The 24,382-nt window shown below is 44.0% G+C and overlaps 1 protein-coding gene and 1 pseudogene across 3 annotated transcripts in view; both read left to right on the top strand.

Moving 5' to 3' along the window:
- The window catches only part of LOC124615803 (inactive dipeptidyl peptidase 10), a 1,404,300-nt gene that overhangs the window by 866,171 nt on the left and 513,747 nt on the right, over positions 1-24,382 (top strand). For all 3 annotated transcript variants that reach the window (XM_047143937.1, XM_047143938.1, XM_047143936.1), the window contains exon 4: positions 24,120-24,259. In XM_047143937.1, the coding sequence (XP_046999893.1) occupies positions 24,167-24,259 (93 nt within the window). In that variant the 5' untranslated portion in view covers positions 24,120-24,166. The remainder of the gene's footprint in view (positions 1-24,119; positions 24,260-24,382) is intronic.
- On the top strand, positions 18,477-18,594 carry LOC124616987 (annotated as a pseudogene).

Below are 24,382 nucleotides of genomic sequence, written 5' to 3' on the forward strand. Positions count from 1 at the left end.
AATAAATAGTTATTAAGTAACAAATGAATTATTTTCAAAGCTACATCTACGAAAATTGGCGTATGACTTTTGGGTTAGAAATAAAAAAAATATCTGTTTCAGTATTTTTGGTAATTCAGTCCCTAAGGGGTGTAACAGGGCATGAAAATTTTTATGAAAACATTTCGTTATGTTCAAAGTTACATCTACGAAAACTGGTACGTAAGTTCTCCATTAGAAATAATGAAATATACGTGTTAGGGGATGCAATTTTCTATGGAAATATCACAAATACAACTTGAAACGCAGGATTAACAAATCCTCCGACTCCAACTGCCAGAGTTGGTTTCCCGTCAGTCCATGCTTCTATGGCGAAAAATTTTATAAGGTGTTGAAATTCGTAAACTAAATCAAAGACAGCATGGAAAAATTATTTTTGTTTTCATTATTACACAAACTAATCAATACTGATGGAAAATAGATACCACGTTTAAACTGCGATTTCATTCATAGTAATATATCTTTGAGATGAGAGAATTGAGTATTAGATGCAACACTGGCACTAATAACTACAGAACCACTTTTACAATTCGTCTCTTTCTTTTTTTAACTCACTATATGAAGTGAAGCATTGGAAAACTTTAATTACGTATAGATTGGCAGCCATGTAGAGCGTCACCTACTCTTTTATAGAGAGTAGCTTCTTTCGTTTAACCAAAACAATGTTTATTGTTTTGTTCAATTGTGTAAGTGGAAACTTTATCGAATTAATGCTTGTTCAACATTTTCCCTTTGTGTATTCTTCAACTGGATGTGGAGATTTTAAATATAAGCAGAATGCGCAAATCTTATACTAGGAATTGGTTTATGAAATTTTAAGATTCATATCTTCAGCTTAGTTTGCAGACTAGATACACTGTTTGCACAATTTGTAGATCTACACATGAGCAATGAAGGTAACAATACTAAAATTCTCCTAAGGAAAGTAAAAAAAAAAAAAATCTGAGGAAATGATACAGTCTACGCGACCGAAACAACGGGCGCTAACCTTGCGCAACGTATTACGCGTAATTAGGCTGAGAAAGCCAGTACTGTCAGGTAGCACTATTACACTGAAGTGCCAAAAAACTGGTACGTCCATGCGTATCCAGATACAGAGACATGTAAACAGGCAGAATATGGCACTGCGTTCGGCAACACCTATGTAAGACAAGTGTCTGGAGCAGTTGTTAGATCGGTTACTGATGCTACAGTGGCAAGTCATCAAGATTTAAGTGAGTTTGAACATGGTGTTATAGTCAGAGCGCGTGTGATAGGACACCATATCTCCGAGCTAGCGTGGAAATGACGAAAACCCGCACGACCATTTCACGAGTATACCGAGAATATCAGGAATCTGGTAAAACATCAAACCTCCGACTTCACTGTGGCCGGAAAAAGATCCTGCAAGAACGGGACTAACGATGAGCAAAGACAATCGTTCAGCGTTAAGAAGTGCAACCCTTCCGAAAATTGTTGCAAATTTCAATGCTGGGCCATCAACAAATGTCAGCGTGCGAATCATTCAACGAAACATCATCGATATGGGCTTTCGGAGCCGAAGGCCCACTCGTGTACCAGTGATGACTGCACGACATAAAGCTTTACGCCTCGCCTTTGGCTGTCGACACCGACATTGGAGGTTTGATGGCTGGAAACATGTTGCCTGATCGGACGAGTTTCGTGTCAAATTGTGCGCAGTGCACAGACGTGTACGTGTATGGAGACAATCACATGAATCCTTGGACCCTGTATATCAGCAGGGGACTGTTCAAGCTGGTGGAAGCTCTGTAATGAGTAATGATGTGGGGCCTGTGTAGTTGGAATGATAATTGGATCCCTGATACGTCTACATACGACTCTGACAGGTGACACAAACGTAAGCATCCTATCTTATCATCTGCATCGATCCATGTCCATTGTGCATTCCAACGGACGTGGGCAATTCCAGCAGGACAATGCGACACCCTATACGTCCAGAATTGCTACAGAGTGTGTCCAGGAACATTCTTCTGAGTTTAAACGCTTCCGCTGGCCGCCAAACTCGCCACACATGAACATTATTGAGCATATGTGGGATGCCTTGCGACGTGCTGTGCTCCACCCCCTCGTGCTCTTACGGATATGTGGACAGCCCTGCAGGATTCATCGTGTCAGTCCCATCCAGCACTACTTCAGACGTTAGTCGAGTCCATGCCACGTTGCGTTACGGCACTTGTGTGTGCCCGCGTGAGCCCTACGTGATATTAGGTTCAAATGGTTCAAAATGGCTCTGAGCACTATGGGACTCAACCGCTGAGGTCATCAGTCCCCTAGAACTTAGAACTACTTAAACCTAACTAACCTAAGGACATCACACACATCCATTCCCGAGGCAGGATTCGAACCTGCGACCGTAGCGGTCTTGCGATTCCAGACTGCAGCGCTTTTAACCGCACGGCCACTTCGGCCGGCATGATATTAGGCAGGTTTACCAGTTTCATTGGCTCTTCAGTGTACCTTGCATCACTGGAAATAGTCAAACTGTTACATATCTAAAAGTAATCGTCCGTTGGAACCTAAAGTGGAGTGACGGCGAAAACTTACTGTAGCAAAAGGTGATGTTGGCCTATGATTCATTCGAAGAGCCTTAATGCAACTGTGTAATTCATCTACGAAACAAGTGGCTTACAAACCCTTGTTCGACCAATTCTTTTGTGTTGTTCTTCAGTCCCGGGCTCTTACCATATTGTATTAATAGAAAAGACGCAGAAGAACCAGCGAAGAGCGGCGTGTTTCGTTACGGAATCATCATGTGAGCTCCAGGGTGTTACTGAGATGCTCACCAAACTGCAGATACTACAGGGACAGTCGCTGTTCGAAAGACGTTCAACTTCTAGATCTGCATCTACATCTAGATCTGCACTCCACAAGCCGCTTTAGGGTGTATGGGGGACGATACTTCTCGTACCACTGTCACTCCCCCCTTTCCTGTTCGAGTCGCGTACGGTTCATGGGAAGAAGTATTGCTATCAAGCTTCCGTCTGGGCTCAAATCTCTGTCACGTTTACCAAATGAACCTGTAACGAAACGTGCAGCTCTTCTTAGGATCTTCTCTATTTCTTCCATCAACCCTATCTGGTACGGATCCCAGACTAAAGAGAATGACCGGCCGGAGTGGCCGAGCGGTTCTAGGCACTTCAGTCTGGAACCGCGCGACCGCTACGGTCGCAGGTTCGAATCCTGCCTCGGGCATGGATGTGTGTGATCTCCTTAGGTTAGTTAGGTTTAAGTAGTTCTAAGTTCTAGGGGACTGAGGACCTCAGAAGTTAAGTCCTAAAATGCTCAGAGCCATTTGAACCATTTGAACTAAAAAGAATAAACAAGTAGTGTTCGAACGAATGTTTTGTAAGCTACTTTCTTTGGTGATGGACTACATTTCTTTAATATTCTTCCAATCAATCTCGGTCTGACATCTGCCTTATTCGAGATAAATTTCATGTGGTCCTTCCACTTCAGATCGCTGTGTACGCATATTCTTAGATGTTTTATAGAAGTAACTGCTTCTAGTGATTGTTCTGAAGTTTTGTACTCATACAATAAGGGTCTCTCTGTATATATATCCGCAGTAGATTACGTTTGTTTGTGTTGGTGGTCAATTGCCATTCCCTGCCGAAGCGTCGTCCTGTAATGGTCTTCTTTCATTTCGCTGCAATTTTCTAGCGTCTCGAGTTCTCTGTGTACAACAATAGATGATGATGATGTTTTGTTTGTGGGGGGTCCAAATAGGTGGTTATCAGCGCCGTCCAAATTCCCAGTCTTTACTCAGTATATTCTCGCCATTTCCATAAATGATGATGAAATGATGAGGACAACACAGACATCCCGTCCCCGGGCGGAGAAAATTCTTTACCCGGCCGGGAATCGAAACCGGGACCCCATGGTCCACGGGCAGCAACACTAGCCACTAGACAAAGGAAAGCCTCACGGAACTTATCACGTTATCTACTAGTTAATTTGGGTATACTGGTATCGCCTGTGGCTGAAATTCGACCAGTTGCGTTAATGGATATGATCTGTGATAGCAAGCAAATGTCATGTACCTTAAGGTGTCTGAAATTTTAGCCGCAGAACTGATCCGTGGCAAATGCTGCAATGGGGAATGGTGCTTTCTTGAAATAATTCTTTGATTTCTCTGTAATTGTTCGATCATTTGAAGAGAGACTTTGATGCAATGCGTTGAAAAATAAATTTTGTGTTGACAGCGGCAAATTAACTTTATCCTCATGACAATGCAATATGAATGCCGTTTTATCGCGTAAAGTCACATCAGACGCGAAATGATTTGCATTATAAAAATCTGCATTGTAAATTCGTCAAACCGCAATTACATTTCTTAAAATTATTTAAAGTTATCATCAGTGAACATTTAAATTCTTCTTTCAGAATGACAATAAAATTATCGCTATCAATATCAGCATTATTTCTATTATTTTCTCTACGCAAAAATTGTCTCTTCGTCTTTCAGTCCGACCCGTTAATGTTCTTCTTCGATGCATAGCCTAAACAAATATAGTTTCCTTGTCTCTCTCTAGCTCTTCGTCTTTTAGTCCGACTCGTTAATGTTCTTCTTCGAGGCATAGCCTAAACAAATATAGTTTCCTTGTAATATGAGGCGTTATAGCTGCTCAAAATGAAGATACTGGAGATTACGAACACTATAAATTTTTTGGTGACGGCGGATAACGAACACAGGGTTAGTTCCGTTTACTCTTAGATAAAAGTAAGTGAAAAGATGACGCTAATAAACAACGTTTACTGTCTCCGACGACTTCGATGCTACGTTTCGTTTTCCACTGTGACAACATCAAGGACGTAGCAGTTGCGGTATTTTAGCTGTTCAGTACTGTGTGTTACTGCAAATGAACTATTTGCAACATTTAACCAAGAACGTCTCTAGACTGCAAATTCACGAAACGTTTTTACTTTCTTGTGTGGTTTCTTCCACAGCACCTACTCGTTACACGTGGTAGGAGTTGGTAGCAATGTCAGAGACAGAGGAAAACTTTTCACATGTGTGTGTCTGCTTCCTTTCACCATTCTTAATACCTGTGTACATGCATAATTTTTTTCTTTTGTGTACATCTGCTGCGAAGTTCCTTTGGAATTATAAAAGTTTCATTGACTTGTATAATTCATTTTAAAAATCGGTACTTCAGTTTTGGATGCTCTTGTATTTATATTATGACCGTTAAATAGAACACACACATTATCATTATGAATGTCCACATTGCTATTATTTTGTCTACGCAAAAGATGTGTCCGTCCATCTCTGCTTCTTTCACTCTCACCCAGCAGCATTCTCTTTTAGGCATACAGTAAAACAAATATAGTTTTCGCATAATAATGGAAGTTGGAAGTAGTAGTTATTGAAAATGAAGAAATAAAAAATTAGAAACTTGCTTAAAATTTTCCGTTACTAGCAGCACATGACCACACACTTAGTCCTACAGAAAAGTAAGCGAAATAACGACGCCAATATACAACTTTGTAACAGACTTCGTTACTATGATATTTTGATTTTTACTGCTGACAAAACGTAGCAGTTGTCGCATTGTAGGTGTCTGGTATGCGTGTTTCACTGCAAATAAACCAAGTAAACATGGAAGCCCCTAGAATACGATTTCATGAAATGTTGTTACTTTCATGTCTCATTTCTACCATAGCACTTGATCGCTGCACTCTTCGATTTTCGATGTTCAGGTATTGGAGATTTTAATTCTTGATAGAGAATGAAACACCAGTGATATGATTCCTTTTGCCACTCTTAACGGCTACATACACACGTTATTTTCTCTTTGTGCACATTTATGGCAAAGTAGCTTTCGAATTACATAAGGGTCATTTGCATTCTTGTACAATTATTATTAAAAATCGGTACTTCAATCTTCGAAGACTCCACTGTGGCACGCCTCAAGCTATTTTTACGTGTGAGGATTTTGCTCCATTCAGAATGAATTGCTGTGTTCTGGCAGATAGAAATTCTTCAGCCCAGTCACACAATTGGTCTGATATTCCGTAAGCTTGTATTTTCTTCATTAGGTGGCTGTGTGGAGCTATCTCGATTGTCTTTAGCAAGCCAAGGAACACGGTATCTACCTGGGATTCTGTACCTAGTGCTTTCTGAATCTCGTGGAGGAACAGAATAAGTTGGGCTTCACGCGACCGTTATTTTCAGAACTCAGTTTTGTTCGCACAGAGGAGATTTTCGGTCTCCGGGAATGTCATAATACGAGAGCATGAAACATGTTCCAGAATTCTGCAAGAGACCGACGCCAGAGATATAGGCCTATAGTCCTGTGCTTCCTTTTGACGACCCTTCTTGAAAATGGGAATGACCTGTGTTTTTTTCAAACCATTAGGAACCCTGCGTTCCCCAAGAGATCTGCGGAACACTGCTGCTAGAACAGGTGCAAATTCTTTCGTATACTCGTGTAGAATCGGAGTGGTATCACGTCAAGTACAGTGGCCTTTGCTCTGATGAGGTATTTGAGTTGCTTTTCTATTCCTTGGTCACTTATTTCGTAATTCTGTCGTTCGTGCGACAATTTAAAGGAGGAACTACAGTGCGTTCTTCCTCTTTGAAACAGTCTGTAAAAAGACCTTCAGTATTTCAACCTCTTGTGTTACTCTCTCTTTCAGTGCCATAGTGGTCATAGTGTGTCTGAGCAGATATCCACGATTCCATTATTTACTTAAAATAAGACCAGAACGTCTTAGGATTTTCTGTCAAATGGATAGCTACAGTTTTACTTTGGTATCAGCTGAACGCTTCCCACATAGCCCTCCTTATGCTCATTCGGCTTCGTTTAGTCTCTGTTTATCTGCGAGACTTTGGCTACGTTTAAATTTGCTGTGAAGCTCCCTTTGCTTTTCTAACTGCTTCCTAACACGGTTGTCGAACCACGGTAGGTCTTTTTCATACCTGACAATTTTTATCGGGACATGCCTGTCTAAAGCGTATGTACGACTTTCGGGAACTTTGTCTATTGATGCTCACCTTTGTCAGTGCTGGAGATGAAATATTCGTGCTGGCACGTCAAGTAATCTGAAATCTGTCCCTTGTTGTTCTTGCTAAACAGAAAGCTCATTGTGCTTTTCTTTATATTCCTATTCACATCCATATTGCCGTGCGGTGTAGCCGCGCGGTCTTAGGCTTCTTGTAACGGTCCGCGCGGCTCCCGCCGTCGAAGGTTCGAGTCCTCCCTCGGGCATGGGTGTATATGTGTGTAGTCCATAGCGTAAGTTAGTTTGAGTTAGATTAAATAGTGTGTAAGCTTAGGGACCGATGACCTCAGTAACTTGGTCCCATAAGACCTTACCACAAATTTCCAAAACAGCCATATTAAGTTACGCTGTAGCGGCCCTATGATCACAAATTCACTGCTATGCGCAGACTGTCGAAAATTTTCGGATGTATTTGTTCACCAGCAGGTCTAAGATGTCGGTTCTCTGATCAACTGCAAAGTTATTTTCGCGTAAGGTACTTAGAACCATTTCACGTGATTCTCTGCCCCTATTACCCATCTTCATCACTGGAGACGCCCAGTACATAGCTAATACGTTAAAGTCTCCACCTATTACTATAACATGACCAGGAAATATACGCGAAATATTCATCAAATTCCCCTCAACTCTTCCGCCACTACTTTAACTGAGGTAAGAGGCCTATAAAAGCATCCCATGAGCAAGTCCGATCAATCCTTAACACACATTATTTCGTTTTCTGAATCTGTACTAATCTCACTAGACATTATCGTATTTTTATTGCTGTAAACGCACCACCACCATCGTTCAACCTGTCTTTGTGATAAACATTCCAATATGAAGTGTTAAGGTTTTCGTGGCCACTTGTTGATAAACGGCCTGTTGGCTTCTGTTTCGGGTTGTTTGGCCGTCGTTCGTCTGATGATTTTTCTGACGTTTGGTCAGCACGACTCGCTGGAATTGTCAAAGCTTCACCCTCCATTGCTGGTAGTGGACCTGAGCCGAGCTCGCAGCCGCAAACTGCCGTATATGTACCTGGCACGCCAACGTCCAAAGGTTTCCCCGCTGTCATTTCCGGTGCGGTTGTCCTGCTACCTGCGACGTTCGTCCGTTTCAGCACAGGTAGTAACATGTGGACATTCTTACCATTTACAAGCGAGACTGGTTCTGAAACTTTTCCATAAACGGTTCTGTAGTTAAATAATACTATATTAACGTTTGCTTCCTCCGATCTACTGTGAGGAATGGTACTCCGTCTGGACGCTGAAGGCATCTTATCGGGGCTATGGAGGGATTGCTCTAACCTAGAAAGCGTACAGGTGCACGCCACACATACTCTGCTACCCTAGCCTCTTCCTACGTGTACTGTATGTCTATCGAATGTTTCGCCACAACGCTTGCGGTACAAAAGGCCACAGAGGAAGGCTACTAAGCGGAGTGAACGAAATAACTGTTGTGCCAGTTATTACTCATGATTCACAGTTTAGCTCCAGTGAAACTGAGTATGTCTCTACAACAAGTCAGTACACCTTTGTAAGCGTTTTGTGGGCAAACAACTTCCATTACGCATCGTGTGTCACCCCATCGGTGGACGATGTAATCGAGTGCAGTCAACTTCAGGACAGTGTATTACGCCTTCAAAACCTTTATGTGTAATGGAAAGCTGAATGAAAGAAAAATGCATTACTGAGCCACCGAAAATCCCCAGTGGCTGAGGCAGGTTTTAACATCTGAAGCAATGGAGTGTGGACGTTTTGTGTGGAATTACTGGTTACTGTGTAATTGGCACTTACTTCATTGAGGATCCTTTAACGAGTAAATACCTACATGTATGTGATACCAGCACGATTGGTGCCCAGTTCTGTACTCGCTTGAGGTTAAGAAAGCGCTCATTCGCTCTTTCTTGGGCTGGATATACAGTTATCAGTTGGCCTGCCCTTTCACTAGATGTGACGTAATGTATTTTTCTCTTGTGTGAACGCCGGCCGAAGTGGCCGTGCGGTTAAAGGCGCTGCAGTCTGGAACCGCAAGACCGCTACGGTCGCAGGTTCGAATCCTGCCTCGGGCATGGATGTTTGTGATGTCCTTAGGTTAGTTAGGTTTAACTAGTTCTAAGTTCTAGGGGACTAATGACCTCAGCAGTTGAGTCCCATAGTGCTCAGAGCCATTTGAACCATTTTCTTGTGTGAACTGGAAGTCTATGTACACGTTCCGACAAACCAAGAAGATTTAAAACGTCGCATTGTTGTAGCGCGTGCAGTAGCATTGCAAGAATGACCCCTTTCCTTTGTCATTTCCTTTTTCTTGCTGTGCTGATGTAATTTTATAGTGAGTGTTTGTGTCTTGAAATTAAACACTTAGTTTTCCTCATGTGAAGTTACATTTCACAGTCTTTACACCTCAGTGACAAGAAGTCCCTGGCAAAAACGAGAGAAGAACTGTTAACGTAGTAACCTGGTAAATAATGATCGCTAGTATGCCACGCCCATCCCCTTCCAGTTGCAGTGTCGGTCAAACCACACGTAGCCAAGTCTGCTTAGTATCAGTTCCAAACTTTTTTCAGCTACTGCCAGTTTGTTATCACACCCTCGTAGCTGTGTCAAGCTGAAGCGCCCCGTCAGACGACGCAACAGGTACGTCGATATCAGGAACATCTGTATGATGCAGGAATCGGCATGATACCAAAAATAAATAATTGTGATTGTTCTGGATCTGGTAATCGGATTCGTATCTTTGAGATCTGTAACAGTAAAAGCAGAAGCTGCTATTGTTCTATTTGAAGACTGATAGCACTATCTCTATAATTAATAAAACTATGGAAAGGGCCTTTATCACAACTTATCCTAGTCAAAAGACAAATACAATACCTTAAATGGTGTCGTAAATATTTGAAATGTATGTATAGAGAGAGAAGCAGTGAATGAAAATTTGTAGTAAGACTGGGATCCGAACCCAGGCCTCTTTCTCACAAGGCACACGCACTAACTGCTACGTCACCGTGGCACAGTAGCTTTGGACACCTGCAGACAATACCCTGGCACGCCTCCGTCCTCAGTCCAAGTTCTCATTCACGCCTCAGCCCACTTGGTATGCGCCCAAAAAGTTTTTATTCGTTGCTTCAGTCTGCATTTATACATCGTAGATGTTTGAGACTTGAAAAAGTGTCTGGAACCGTATAATTTCATTTGAGTAAAAATATGACGTGAACAGCACCGTTCAGTGACCCTGCGTATTTCCTTTAAATCGTAATTTCGAGAAAGAAAGCTTCCAGAAGATTGTGCGAAAGTGAAATGGAAAACAGTTTTAAAATAATGGAAGTTGAGAGGTGAATGTCCTAGAGACGGGAAAACATGGGGCATATCTGCTGTCGTTTCATAAAAGCCGAGATCCATTTCGTTTCGTCCCCAGCTGGTATGGGCTCAGTTGCGGGAAGCGCAGTGCTAGAGAGAGAGAGAGAGAGAGAGAGAGAGAGAGAGATGCTGCGCGCATGCTGTTGGCCGCCCGCAATATTTTCATTGCGACTGCGCTGAGAGTGTCTTTGGCCGAGAGCACGCTCTGCCGCACAAACGGCAAATGGAAACGCCTCGAATCTCCTGCTCGTGAGAGCTTGTGCGCGTGTGTCTGTCAGAGAGAGAGAGAGAGAAAGAGAGAGAGAGTGGAGACAGGGAAATAGAGAAAGAGAGAGAGAGAGAGAGGGGGGGGGGGGAGACGGGTCAGAGCGCTGTACAGAAACAAAAACCACTGAAAAGAGGAAATTTAGGGAGAGTACCACCCGACCACGGTATTATTGCACTTGGCTTCCCATGGCCGTTGGAAACACGCGGTGACGTTAAAAGGGAACACGTATAGTGGTGACTAATGAAAACACATCGCACTGTGAATGATTTCAAGACAGCTGTGCGTATATACTATGAAGTTGTTTAGCGTGTTTGCGTGAAATATCACGATATAAACTCATCATAAGTCGACCTAAGGACTCTCACTTCCGGGCGTAATAATATTGTGGTCGACCAACAGTTCTTGTTTTGTTTTTCCCTGTGTTATGTCGAGCCGCAGTGACAAATATAGGTGCAGATTATAGTTAAATAACGCGAAACGAGAAGCATTTAACCCATATTGGAATGAAACGGAAACATCCCATAATTCGCAAGATCTTATTCTGTCTCGAAAAGTATGGAACTCTGTGATTCATCCACGTCCTCATATTACAATATTTGAAAGGGTGTTAGACGGGCAGAATCTCCATTTCATTTCACTCATCATAATCGATTGCACAAGTTACATTTTTTCTGTAGAGCGCAACGAGTTTCGAGGCTTTACTCTCATTATCAAGTACAAACTTTTCTAGTGGTATTTTAAGTGATGTTAACGTGCGTACTGTTCTGATACTCTTGCCGTGGAGTACTTTATGGTCTTAGGGTACTGCGCATTATTCGTTATATGTTACCACGGACCCGCAAACCATCATTCATATTGATTGTTTATGTGAAATCAAAATATGGTACAAATATATTAGCGCGGCTTCCAAAAGAGATTGGTTCCAGTCAAAGGTATTCTGTTCTCGTGCATTAGAAGAGAAAAAGACATTCCTGGCACTACGGAAGGAGCTAACAATCACAATCAAATGTGTGGGCATTATACCTGTTGCAGGTAACATCTCCCAAAAATAGTAAGATAAATTCTCAAACTGGGGAATATACAAAATCGGATGTAAGACTTGGTCAAGTTACTACATGGGACAGACTGCTATAGCAACAAACATGAAAAACACTGGACACCCATTTACAAACACAGAAGAAGATCTTAACATACTCCATGACTCTTAGAAATTACATACAATTGATTTAATGGTGTAACTGGAAGTTTATGTGCACTAGAAGAAGCAAAGAGAAAAATTTCTCAGTGGCAGCCCAGACGGTGAATCGATTAAATATTCCACATGTTTCCTACTATGTAATAACTATAAATTATATAAATACTATAAAATGTTCATAGCTTCATACAAAGCGCTCGATATTTATAATAAAATATAAAGCGTAATCGATAATTTAAGTTGTCAGTAGTGTTAGGATAGAACTCATAATTGGCAACTTGATATTAATAATGTAATCTATAAAAAAGTAAATAAAAACACAAGAGCATCTCTGCTTTTATGTAAAGTCCTTGGGAAGCCATAGCGTCTATATCCCTTACTGTATTTTTGATTCACATAACCATTCAGCATGAGCGACGGTTTGCACGTGTGTACAATGAGGGTGGCACAGCGTCTTAAAGCCACAGAAGGTAACTACAGAACAAGAGAGCTAGAATAACGCACACGCGTACATCACATAAAATACCAGGGTGACCGTCTGCAGTCGATACTGGGAATAAATTCTCGATGCGCTTCGTGATATGAATGAAAAACATAACTGGTGCAGTGTTTTATTATTTAAGACAACTGTTTCCGTTACTGCGCCGTGTTTTCTTCCTGAAAAAGCATCTAAGCTAAGAAAAATAAAAATGTTTTGTAGGAATGAGTCTCTCTTCAGAATGGCAATCTATATACATAGACCTACAGATTCATCATCGCCCAGTCCAAACCGCTAAGGATAGGAACTTGAAATTTGGAGAGCGTGTATATCTTATACCGTAGGCGTCGTTTAAGAGAGGATTCTTGGAAATTCCTTCGATAAGTGGCTGAAATAGTGAACGAAAAAGTTTGAGGAATCATCTGGTTATTAAGGCAGCTTTGAAGGAAGACGTGCGAAACTTGGTCTTTGGTTTCTCGGCCAGGAAAAAAGAAACGTGTTTCAAAATTTTTGGAAAATTTAACACCTATGGGGGTGAAATAGGAGTTGAAAAATTTTGTGGAAATATTTCATTATGCAAGCATTTTTTAAGCAAAACCTACTAAAATTTGAATTTGGCTTTTCTGTTAAAAATAAAAAATACGCGTTTCACTGTTTTTGAAAGGTCATTCACTCAGAGGGTGAAGCAGCGAGGGATAGAAACTCGAAATTTGGAGAGACTGTGCATCTTATACTACAGGCATAATTTAAAAAGGGATTGTTTCAAATTCTATGGGGATGAAATAGGGGATGAAAGACAATAATGAAAATATGTCGCTATTAAGGCAATTTTGAAGCCAATACTACAAAAATTGGTATCCTCTTTCTCAGTCAGAAACAAAAAAAAGTATGTGTTTCAACATTTTGTTTTTTTTAAATTCAACCACTAAGGGGGTAAAATAGTAGGTGAATTTTTTTAAAAGTAAATCATTATTAAAAATTTGCTACAGAGTTTTTAAAGATGCATGTATAGAAACTGCTAATTGACTTTCCTTTGATCAGGATTCTTTATTTATGATAATATACAGCCAAATGACCAATAAGTTTTACAGCGTAAGAAGTACCAGATCCTTTACGCCACACATAAATAGCTTCATCTTGATCCACCTAATGACGTCCACGGGTCCTCTGTACGAAAGGCATCGTACAATAAAAATAAAACGTACCATTATCCTCATTAAAAACTTCCCTGACATTAAATGTACAGTAACTAATGTCGTGACTGTTATTAAAACTTTCAAGACTACCAATACTCTTAATACATCCGCAGCGAACAATAGCCACGGTAAGCCATTCAGTACCATGAGTAAATTTATCGTCCTTGATGAGGGAGAAATTCGAAACACCACCTACAAAAACACCGTCATAGGCAGCATGGGAAGCAATGCCTTTCACCTTAACTTTATTTTTCTCCTTCGCCCCAGTACTCATTTCAGTGTTATCAACGTAAACAGGAGAGGATGAGCGCCGAACACGCCTAAAACGACGCATCCCTGTGAGTCGTGCAGAGCAGTTGCCTGTGCACCAGCCCGATCCAGACTGGCAGCGGGATGTGACACGGCCACGCTTATATATGCTCGGCGTCATCAAAACCGTAAATAACCCTCCCACCCCCTCCCCACCACCAAGGGAGTGAAATATGGAATGAATAGTTGTATGATATTATTTCATTATGAAAGCATTTACGAAGCTAAATCTATGAAAAATTCTATTTGGCTTCTCGGTTGGAAATTAAAAAAAAAAAAGAAACATACTTTTTCACTGTTTGGAAATTCAACCCATAAGGGCATGAAATGGCGATAAATTTTTAAGAAAATGTTTGGTTATATTAAAATATCTTTAATGCTAAATCTATCAATACTGGTATTTCACTTCTCGATTAGATGGTTTCTCTCAAACTATCTCTACAAGGACTGAAAGGGCATGATTAACGAAAACGTTGGACTCCAGCTATCAGAACCGTTTTCTTACCAGAAATGACCGTGATTCTATTACGTTAATTAGCATGAAAACTATAGAAGGTTTTGCAATTTCTGAAAAAATTAAATTGCGACTAGAGAAAAATTCTGAAGATTGGTCCATTAAATTTCGGGCATGCTGCCGCGCAAATAAAATTTCCTCCACTGATGTTTCGGCCGCGTACCGTCCGGCCATCCTCAGAGTGAGTCACAAGAGTGACAACAAGATTCCATAGGCGGCCTTATATGCTCCACCGCGGTGGTACTGCGCATGCGGGTCACACATGCGAGAAGTTTAAGATTTTGAAGGTTGTTGATAATTTTGGTGTCAGGAACGTATGCTCTCCGGTCGATCGTTACACGTGAATTACATTCCGTTTGATATCTTCTCGGCACATGTGTTCTGTCTGTATTGCACTGAAAATATCTCAACAAAAGTAGCAACGTCGCTGGTACAGACTGTGTGTCTCATTTGGAAACCAGCTTGTTTCGTTCGCTTACAGTACTCACTGTTGCCAACAGCAATGCCGACTTTACTCTTCGCTCTAAAACTTACATTCAGCACTGGTCGGTCCTGCCTCAGGTCTGACATTTTTCCGGCAGTGTCAGTTGTACGTTAACAGTGGTAGACAGCGGTACGGGCAGAAATAACTGAAGAGTAGTCGGTCGGTATGCACGTCATGTGTGGGTTCGCTGGTTGCAGTTTAAGAGCAGCACCATGCTGTGACGACAACGTCGTCACAGTGCTTTACCATCTGCCTGAGGGTCATCGCTCAATGTTTTCTGTTGTACATTTTGGTGATTGCATATTTAAGACTTTTTCACTGTTGTGAAGGCGTTTTCACAGAAACAGAGGTAATCATTTAACAAATGAATAAATCTTAACTGTATTATTACCCAGAATTGAGCCACTTGAGTCCACGGGTCCCTGATACCAAAATACTCACAACTTACACATGAATAACATCCGAAATTTTGTCAGTGGATTTCGGGATAACACTGTCTACTAACACAAAGCGTTTGATGGTTTGTTGTAAACACAAAAATGTAATTGAAAAGCAACATACAACGGTCAAAAGACGTGACTGACTTGAAATGCCTCTCACTACACTTGCTATGCAGCGAGCTTAGTAACGTACCAGTTGCGAACCAGAGTTTTACAAAAAGTCGATAGAGAATATTGTCTTTTGCTTAAATTCTAGTTGTTTATCTGCATTTGTGTCCTTCGAATTATCCTTTATTCTATACATCATATTGCGGAAGAGACTGTTTCCTCATATTCCGTACGTACCCTTTTTTTGCTGTTATTAGGAGTGAGCGTTGTTAATGTGGCTCCTGAATTACTAAACAAACACAGCTACTACTCGGCCACGATTTTACTGCGCTTCGCCTCCCGTGGCCGTTATCGAAAACGTAGGAAACGTGGACAGTGCCGACTAAGGAGAACGTATTGCATTGTGATTTCAAGACAGTTGTGTATACACACTGAAGAGCAAAAGTAACTTGTACAGGCATACATATTCAAATACGGAGATATGTAAACCGGCAGAATATGGCGCTGCGGTCGGTAAAGCCTATGTAAGACAACAAGTGTCTGGCGCAGTTGTTTGATCGATTACTGCTGCTACAGTGGCAGGTTATCAAGATTTAAGCGAGTTTCAACGTGCCGTTATAGTCGGCGCACGAGCAATGGCATACAGCATCTCCGAGGCAGCGATGAAGTGAGGATTTTCCCGCACGACCATTTCATGAGTGCACCTCGAATATCAGAAATCCGTCAAAACATCAAAGCCGGTCGCGGTGGCCGAGCGGTTCTAGACGCTTCAGTCTGGAACCACGCGGCTGCTGCGGTCGCAGGTTCGAATCCTGCCTCGGGCATGGATGTGGGTGATGTCCTTAGCTTAGTTAGGTCTAAGTAGTTCTAAGTCTAGGGGACTGATGCCCTAAGATGTTAAGTCCCATAGTGCTCAGAGCCATTGGAACCATTTTTTGAAAACATAAAATCTCCGACATTGCCGTGACCAGATAAAGATCCTGCACGAACGGAACCAACGATCACTGAAGAGAATCGTTCAGCGTGTCAGAAGTGCAACCCTTCCGCAAATTGCTGCATATTTCAATGCTGTGCCATCAACAAGTGTCAGCGTGCGAACCATTCAACGAAACATCGTCGATAAGAGCTTTCGGAGGGAAACTATTACACGTGTACCCTTGATGACTGCACGACACAAAGCTTTACACGTCTGTTGGGCCCGACAACACCGACACTGGACTGTTGACGACTGGAAACATGTTGCCTGGTGCCGGCCTGAGTGGCCGTGCGGTTCTAGGCGCTTCAGTTTGGAACCGCGTGACCGCTACGGTCGCAGGTTCGAATCCTGCCTCGGGCATTGATGTGTGCGATGTCCTTAGGTTAGTTAGGTTTAAGTAGTTCTAAGTTCTAGGGGACTGACGACCTCAGATGTTAAGTCCCATAGTGCTCAGAGCCATTTTACCCCATGTTGCCTGGTCGAACATGTCGCGTTTCAAATTGTATCGAGAGGATGGACGTGTACGGGAATGGAGACAACCTGTTGAATCCATGTGCCCTGCATGTCAGCAGGGGACTGTTCGAGCTTGTGCAGTCTGTGTAACGGTGTGGGGCGTGTGGCGTTGGAGTGATGTGGGACCCCTGATGCATCTAGACACGATTCTGACACGTGATACGTACGTAAGCGTCCTGTCTCATTACCTGCATCCATTCATGTCCGTTGTGCATTCCGACTGACTTGCGCAATTCCAGCAGGACAATGCGACACCTCACATGTCCAGAACTGCTACAGAGTGACTCCAGGAACATGTTTTCTAAGCTTAAACACTTCCGCTGGCCACCAAACTCCCCAGACAAAAATGTTATTGAGCGTATGTGGGATGGCTTGCAACGTGCTGTTCAGAAGAGATCTCCAACCCCCCCTAGTCTTACGGATTTATGGACAGCCCTGCAGGATTCGTGGTGTCAGTTCCCTCCAGCACTACTTCAAAGATTAGTCGAGTCCATGTCACGTCGTGTTGCGGTACTTCTGCGTGCTGGCGGGGGCCCTACACGATATTAGACAGGTATACCAGTTTCTTTGGCCTGTCAGTATATTATCATGTGGTTCAGCGTGTCCTCGAGAAATATTATGGTTCAAATGGCTCTGAGCACTAAGGGACTTAACATCTGTGGTCATCAGTCCCCTAGAACTTAGAACTACTTAAACCTAACTAACCTAAGGACATCACACACATCCATGCCCGAGGCAGGATTCGAACCTGCGACCGTAGCAGTCGCGCGGCTCCGGACTGAGCGCCTAGAACGGCGAGACCACCGCGGCCGGCAGAAATATTATGGTAAAAACTCACGATAAGCCGACAGAAGCGTCCTCACACCCAGGTGAAATATTATTTTGGTCGCCTAATACAACGGCAATGGCTCATGGAGAATGAAATTGATGGCAGAACTGAATACGAAGAACGTATATAGAACGTAAACATCAAATTATTTATTCCTGCATGAGCTTATATAGTAATAGCAATAACAGTAATAACGTTTTGTTATAATAATTTAGAAATGCAAATTAATGTAACCAGTCAATCGCCTACCCACGCTCTCATTCTTCACACAAGCAAATAAATTTCATTCTATCCTTTCTCTTGCCTTGTGTCCCAGTGATTCCAGAATTTTACACAGACGAGACCGACTCAGTTACCAGAGCTGTGTTCCGTAATTTAGTCTACGCTATGTTTGTGCAACAGCGATTTTCAGTGCTGTGATGTGATGTAGCAACGCAATATGTTGGCGATTGATTGTAGCTTATTAATACCCCAATGTTCCTTGTTAAAGACATTGTGAAATCGATGTTCACCTATCTGTATGCAGGCGATATTTCTATAGTAAGAGAATCTTAACCGCTAACCGAGCTAACCTGTTGTTCTTGTGCTGTTGAGTACTTAGTTCTAAACTGTGATTTTCTGTGGGAACAGCCAGTGAGATGGGTGTTCGGCGGTACGCTTTTTGTAGTCACGAAGTGTACTTCATCAGTAATGAAGCGTTCTTTAAGGTCGTTACAGTCTCTGGCAACTTCACACCAAAACGATATTTCAATCCCTTTGTACTTACGTAATAGCCAACGGCCTTGCCGCAGAGATAACACCGGTTCCCGTCAGATCACCGAAGTTAAGCGTTGTCGGGCTAGGCTAGCACTTGGATGGGTGACCATCCGGTCTTACGAGCGCTGTTGGCAAGCGGGGTGCACCCAGCCCTTGTGAGGCAATCTGATCAGCTACTTGACTGAGAAGTAGCGGCTCCGGTCTCAGAAACTGACCTACGCGGGAGCGGTGTGCTAATCGCTTGCCCCTCCATATCTGCATCCAGTGACGCCTTTGGGCTGAGGATGACACGGCGGCCAGTCGGTACCTTTGGGCCTTCATGGCCTGTCCGGGAGGAGTTTAGTTTAGTTTTAGTACTTACGTAACCGATATACAACGGTTACCTGGAAATTCCGATTTGAATAGACATATTGTGGTACTGCAATTAGTAACACAGAGTAAAATATACGATTTTGTTGCTAATAATTTTCTTCAAGGCTATAGCTGCGACGCAAACTTACTGCAGCTATATCACATACGAAGAAGAAGAAAAAATCGCACCACGAAGTAATTATCCGAATGCACGGAAATCGGTAAATGTGATGTACGTCTACACACAAACAGACAGTTACAGTTATTCAAGAGAAAGAGATTCACAAATTGAGCAGGCCAGTAACGAGTTGGTCACCTCTGGCCCTTGTGCAAGCAGTTATTCGGAGTGGCATTGATTGATAGAGCCGCTGAATGTCTTCCTCAGGGATATCGTACCAAATTCTGTGCATTGGTGCATTAGATCTTCAAAATCCCGAACTGGTTGGGAGGCCCTACCCATAATGCTCGTTAGCAGACTGGGTTCAGTTGGAAGCGGGACTTATCGCTGAATACAGTTCTACTCCAGTCATGAGATTCCAGGCCGAAGACGTCTCTGGAGACGCACTGGACAATGGTGGGACGCCAGCTTGACTGACACCCGCCATTCGGGCCTGAAAATCGGCATTATCGGCAAATCTGGCACTATCATAACGAATCAGCAACGTTCTTCGCTAAGAAAATGGAATGTAATTTTTGCTCTTACCTTGATTGATTATCTCAGATCTCCAGAAGTTGCTACAACTACGCAGCCACAAGGCGATCAACGACACATGTTCATTCTTCTCTCTCGCCTGAGCACTTCCAGGTAGATCGAAAGTATCTTGTTCTGGCAACTATAATATTCCAAGGAACTACAAGTCGAAGTCGCATGCTGCACCTCCAAAATGGATGGTGGAGATCTCATACTAACAGCACGTTGCAGAGCATCCCAGATATACTCAATAACGTTCATGTCTGGGGAGTTTGGTGGCCAGCGGAAGTATTTAAACTCAGAGGAGTGTTCCTGGAGCCACTCTGTAGCAATTCTGGACGTGTGGAGTTCGCATTGTCGTGCTGGAACTGTAGATGTCCATCGAACTGCACAATAGACATGAATGGAAGAAGTGATCAGACAGGATACTTACGTACGTGTCACCTGTCAGAGTCGTATCTAGACGTATCAGAGGACCCATATCACACCAACTGCACACGGCCCACATCATTGCAGAGCCTCCACCAGCTTGAACAGTACCCTGCTGACATGAGGATCCATGGATTCATCAGGTTTTCTCCATACCCACACACGTCCATCCGTTCGATACCATCTGAAACGAGACTCCTCCGACCAGGCAACATGTGTCCTGTCATCAAAAGTCCAATTTTGTTGTTGACGGGGCCAGGCGAGGCGCAAATCTTAGTGTCGTACAGTTATCAAGGGTACACGAGTGGGCCTTCGGCTCCGAAAGTCCATACAGATTACGTTGGGAAGGGTCGCACTTCTGTCAGACTGAACAATCCTCTTCATTCATCGTTGGTCGATTCTTGCTGGATCTTTCTTCCGGCCAAAGCGATGTCGGAGATTTTATGTTTCACCGGATTTGTGATATTCACGGTACATTCGTGAAATGGTCGTAGGGGAAATTCCGCACTTCATCGCTACCTCGGAGATGCTGTGTACCATTGGTCGTGCGCCACAATAACACGACGTTCAAACTCACTTAAAACTTGAAAACCTGCCACTGTAGCAACAGTAACTGATCTAACAACTGCGCGAGATACTTGTTGTCTTATAGGGTGTATAGACGTTGCCGACCGCAGCGCCGTATTCTGTTTACATACCGGATGATCAAAAAGTCAGTATAAATTTGAAAACTGAATAAATCAAGGAACAATGTAGATAGGGAGGTACAAATTGACACACATGCTTGGAAGGCCATGGGGTTTTATTTGAACTAAAAAATACAAAAGTTCAAAAAATGATCGACAGATGGCGCTTCATCTGATCAGAATAGCAATAATCAGCATAACAAAGTGAGACAAAGCAAAGATGATGTTGTTTACAGGAAATGCTCAATATGTCCACCATCATTTCTCAACAATAGCTGTAGTCGAGGAATAATGTGGTGAACAGCACTGTAAAGCATGTCCGGAGTTATGTTGAGGCATTGGCGTCGGATGTTGTCTTTCGGCATCCCTAGAGATGTCGGTCGATCACGATATACTTGCGACTTCAGGTAACCCCAAAGCCAATAATCGCAATGACTGAGGTCTGGGGACCTGGGAGGCCAAGCATGACGAAAGTGGCGGATGACCACACGATCATCACCAAACGACGCGCGCAAGAGATCTTTAACGCGTCTAGCAATATGGGGTGGAGCGCCATCCTGCATAAACATCGTTCGTAGCTGTAGTCGAGGAATAATGTGGTGAACAGCACTGTAAAGCATGTCCGGAGTTATGTTGAGGCATTGGCGTCGGATGTTGTCTTTCGGCATCCCTAGAGATGTCGGTCGATCACGATATACTTGCGACTTCAGGTAACCCCAAAGCCAATAATCGCAATGACTGAGGTCTGGGGACCTGGGAGGCCAAGCATGACGAAAGTGGCGGATGACCACACGATCATCACCAAACGACGCGCGCAAGAGATCTTTAACGCGTCTAGCAATATGGGGTGGAGCGCCATCCTGCATAAACATCGTTCGTTCCAGCAGGTGTTTATCAGCCAGGCTGGGGATGATGCGATTCTGTAACATATCGGCGTACCTCTCATCCTTCACGGTAGCAGTTAGAAAACCAGAATCATGCATTTCCTCGAAGACGAAAGGCCCGATAACAGTAAATGTGGTAAATCCAAGCCATACCGTGACTTTCTCGTCGTGCAGTGGAGTTTCCAAGACAGTTCTAGGACTTTCGGTAGCCAAAATTCTGCAGTTGTTGGCGCTGACAGACCCTCGGAGCGTGAAATGAGCATCGTCGGTCCACAACACGTTACTCAGCCAATCGTCACCTTCCGCAATCTTTTGAAACGCCCACACTGCAAATGCCCTCCGCTTCACTAAATCGCCAGGTAACAGTTCATGATGCCGACAGATTTTGTAGGGATAGCATCGGAGAGTACGCTTAAGTGCCAACCAAACAGTAGTGTATGGAATGCCGGTGCGACGTGCGACTGCACGAGCGCTGACTTCCCCGTGCATAGACGAACTCGCTACAGTCTCCATTTCTTCCTCAACTGTCTCAGCAGCATTACGCCGTGTGACATGCTGCGACTGCTGGCGCATCTGATTCTCTCTCTCTTTTTTTTTTCATTTATTGAATTTCAATTCCCCCCGAAGGGGGCGGGCTGGCAGCAGCTTAGTACGCCGCTCTTCAGCCGACAGATTTTGTGACAAAGATCAAGAGAACAAATAATAAAAAACAGGCGATAAAATCGGAGACTTAGAGAGTAACAAGGCGAAAAGAAATCGTGGAACTTAAAACAACAACACAGGGATGATGACGCTAATAAAAATACATACGAAGTAGACAGGGAAAACAATAGACAATTAAAAAAACACGGCGACAGTCTGGAGTCTGTTCGCAAAGGAAATAAAATTCACACCGAGCGACAGCATGGTTTCTGTTCGCAACACGAGAAAGACAAACAACACTGAATAGTCACTGGAACACTGCACTAAAAAGTTGGCAAATGTGACACCACAGTCGAGAGCAGGTGGGGGGAAACTGGACAGAAGATGGGAAAACAAAAAAGGGGGGGAAAGGAGAGTAAAAGCGAAGGGGGGAGCCGGGAAAGGAGCTGAAGGAGGATGAGGACCCATAAGAGGGGTGGGGGGCAGACGCGGCAGGGAGTGGGGCAGGCAGAGGAGGGGAATACAAGAGGACTGGGGGGGAGAAGGGAGGTAGGGAGAGGTTTAGTGGGGAGAAAAACAGGACAGAAGGGGGGGGGGAGAGGGAGCCCAGGGAAAGGACAGAGGAAAGGAGGGGGATTGAGGATCAGAGTTGATAGGAAGGATAAATGGAGGGAGAGAGGGCATCATCCGGGAGGGGGAGGTGACGGAAGCCACCTTGGGAAAGGAGATGGAGGGTGTAGAGATGGAGGGTAGGGGGGACACAACGGTGAAGATGTGGCAGGGGGCGGGGATGGGAGAGGAGAGGAGCAACCAGGGGGTGAGGGGGTTCAAGAGGGCGGAAGGTGTAGAGGATGCGGATATGTTCGAGGAATAGGAGCAGATGGGGGAAAGGAATGAGATCATAGAGGATCCGCGTGGGGGACGGGAGGCGGATACGGAAGGCGAGGCGGAGTGCATGACGCTCAAGGATCTGGAGGGACTGATAGAATTTGGGGGGGCAGATATCCAGGCAGGACTGGCATAACAGAGGATGGGACGGATGAAGGATTTGTAGGTGTGGAGGATGGTAGAGGGGTGCAACCCCCATGTCCGGCCAGAGAGGAGTTTGTGGAGTTGGAGGCGGTTGTGGGCTTTGGATTGGATGGAGCGGAGATGAGGTATCCAGGTGAGGTGACGGTCAATGGTGAGGCCAAGGTAGGTGAGGGTGGGGGTGAGGCGAACAGGACGTGCGCAGACAGTAAGGGAGAAATCCAGGAGTCGGAAGGAGCGAGTGGTACGACCTACGATGATTGCCTGGGTCTTGGAAGGATTGAGTTTCAGGAGCCATTGGTTACACCATGCAGCAAAAAGGTGAAGGTGATTCTGGAGAAGGCGTTGGGACCGTTGGAGGGTAGGAGCGAGGGCGAGGAATGCGGTGTCATCAGCATATTGCAAGAGATGTACTGGAAGGGGGGGTTGGGGCATATCTGCCGTGTACAGGAGGTAGAGGAGAGGGGAGATTCTCTCTCTCATTACAGCTCCTTTTATACACGACTGTCATGCGCAGTCACTGACGTTTTGCTGTCCAGCGCCATCTGTCGGACGTTTTGTGAAATTTTTTTTGTTCTAATAAAACCCCATGTCATTCCAAGCATGTGTGTCAATTTTTACCGCTCTATCTACATTATTCCGTGGTTTATTAAGTTTTCAAATTTATACTGACTTTTTGAACGCCCGGTATATCTGTATTTGAATATGCTTGCCTATACCAGTTTCTCTGATGCTTCAGTGCATGAAAGCATGTCCGAAGGAACAGACACCACGCATTCATACATATGATCTCTGCTACGTTGCTGCTGAATCTACGGCTTGCTTACGACAATCCTTCGACTTCGATCGAACTGGACCGTGTCGCGGGTGACCGTTGATCCTGAGAGTTGTGATTGTCTTGTGGCGCCGACTGCAGGTGACGAGAGTGCGTTGCCTGGCTGTTGCAGGGTTCCGGCGAGCTGGCGAGTGAGCGGCGGCAGCGGCAGCGGCGGCCATGCACACCAACGTCAACGTGGAGCGCAACTCGTGGCGCCTGCCGCCAGACGAGACAGTCCAGGTGGCCGACCCGCGCTCCAAGAGCGTCGAGGTAGGCAGCCGCTGCTCAGCGCACCCTCTCTACGCACACTGCTGTCCGCAACTACAGCAACGAAAGGAAATTCTGCAAGGTTGCGTTTATGTTCCCGCAAAGTAATATAAACAGATGATAGTA

Source organism: Schistocerca americana, chromosome 5, assembly GCF_021461395.2.
Source record: "Schistocerca americana isolate TAMUIC-IGC-003095 chromosome 5, iqSchAmer2.1, whole genome shotgun sequence".
Lineage (NCBI taxonomy): Eukaryota > Metazoa > Arthropoda > Insecta > Orthoptera > Acrididae > Schistocerca > Schistocerca americana.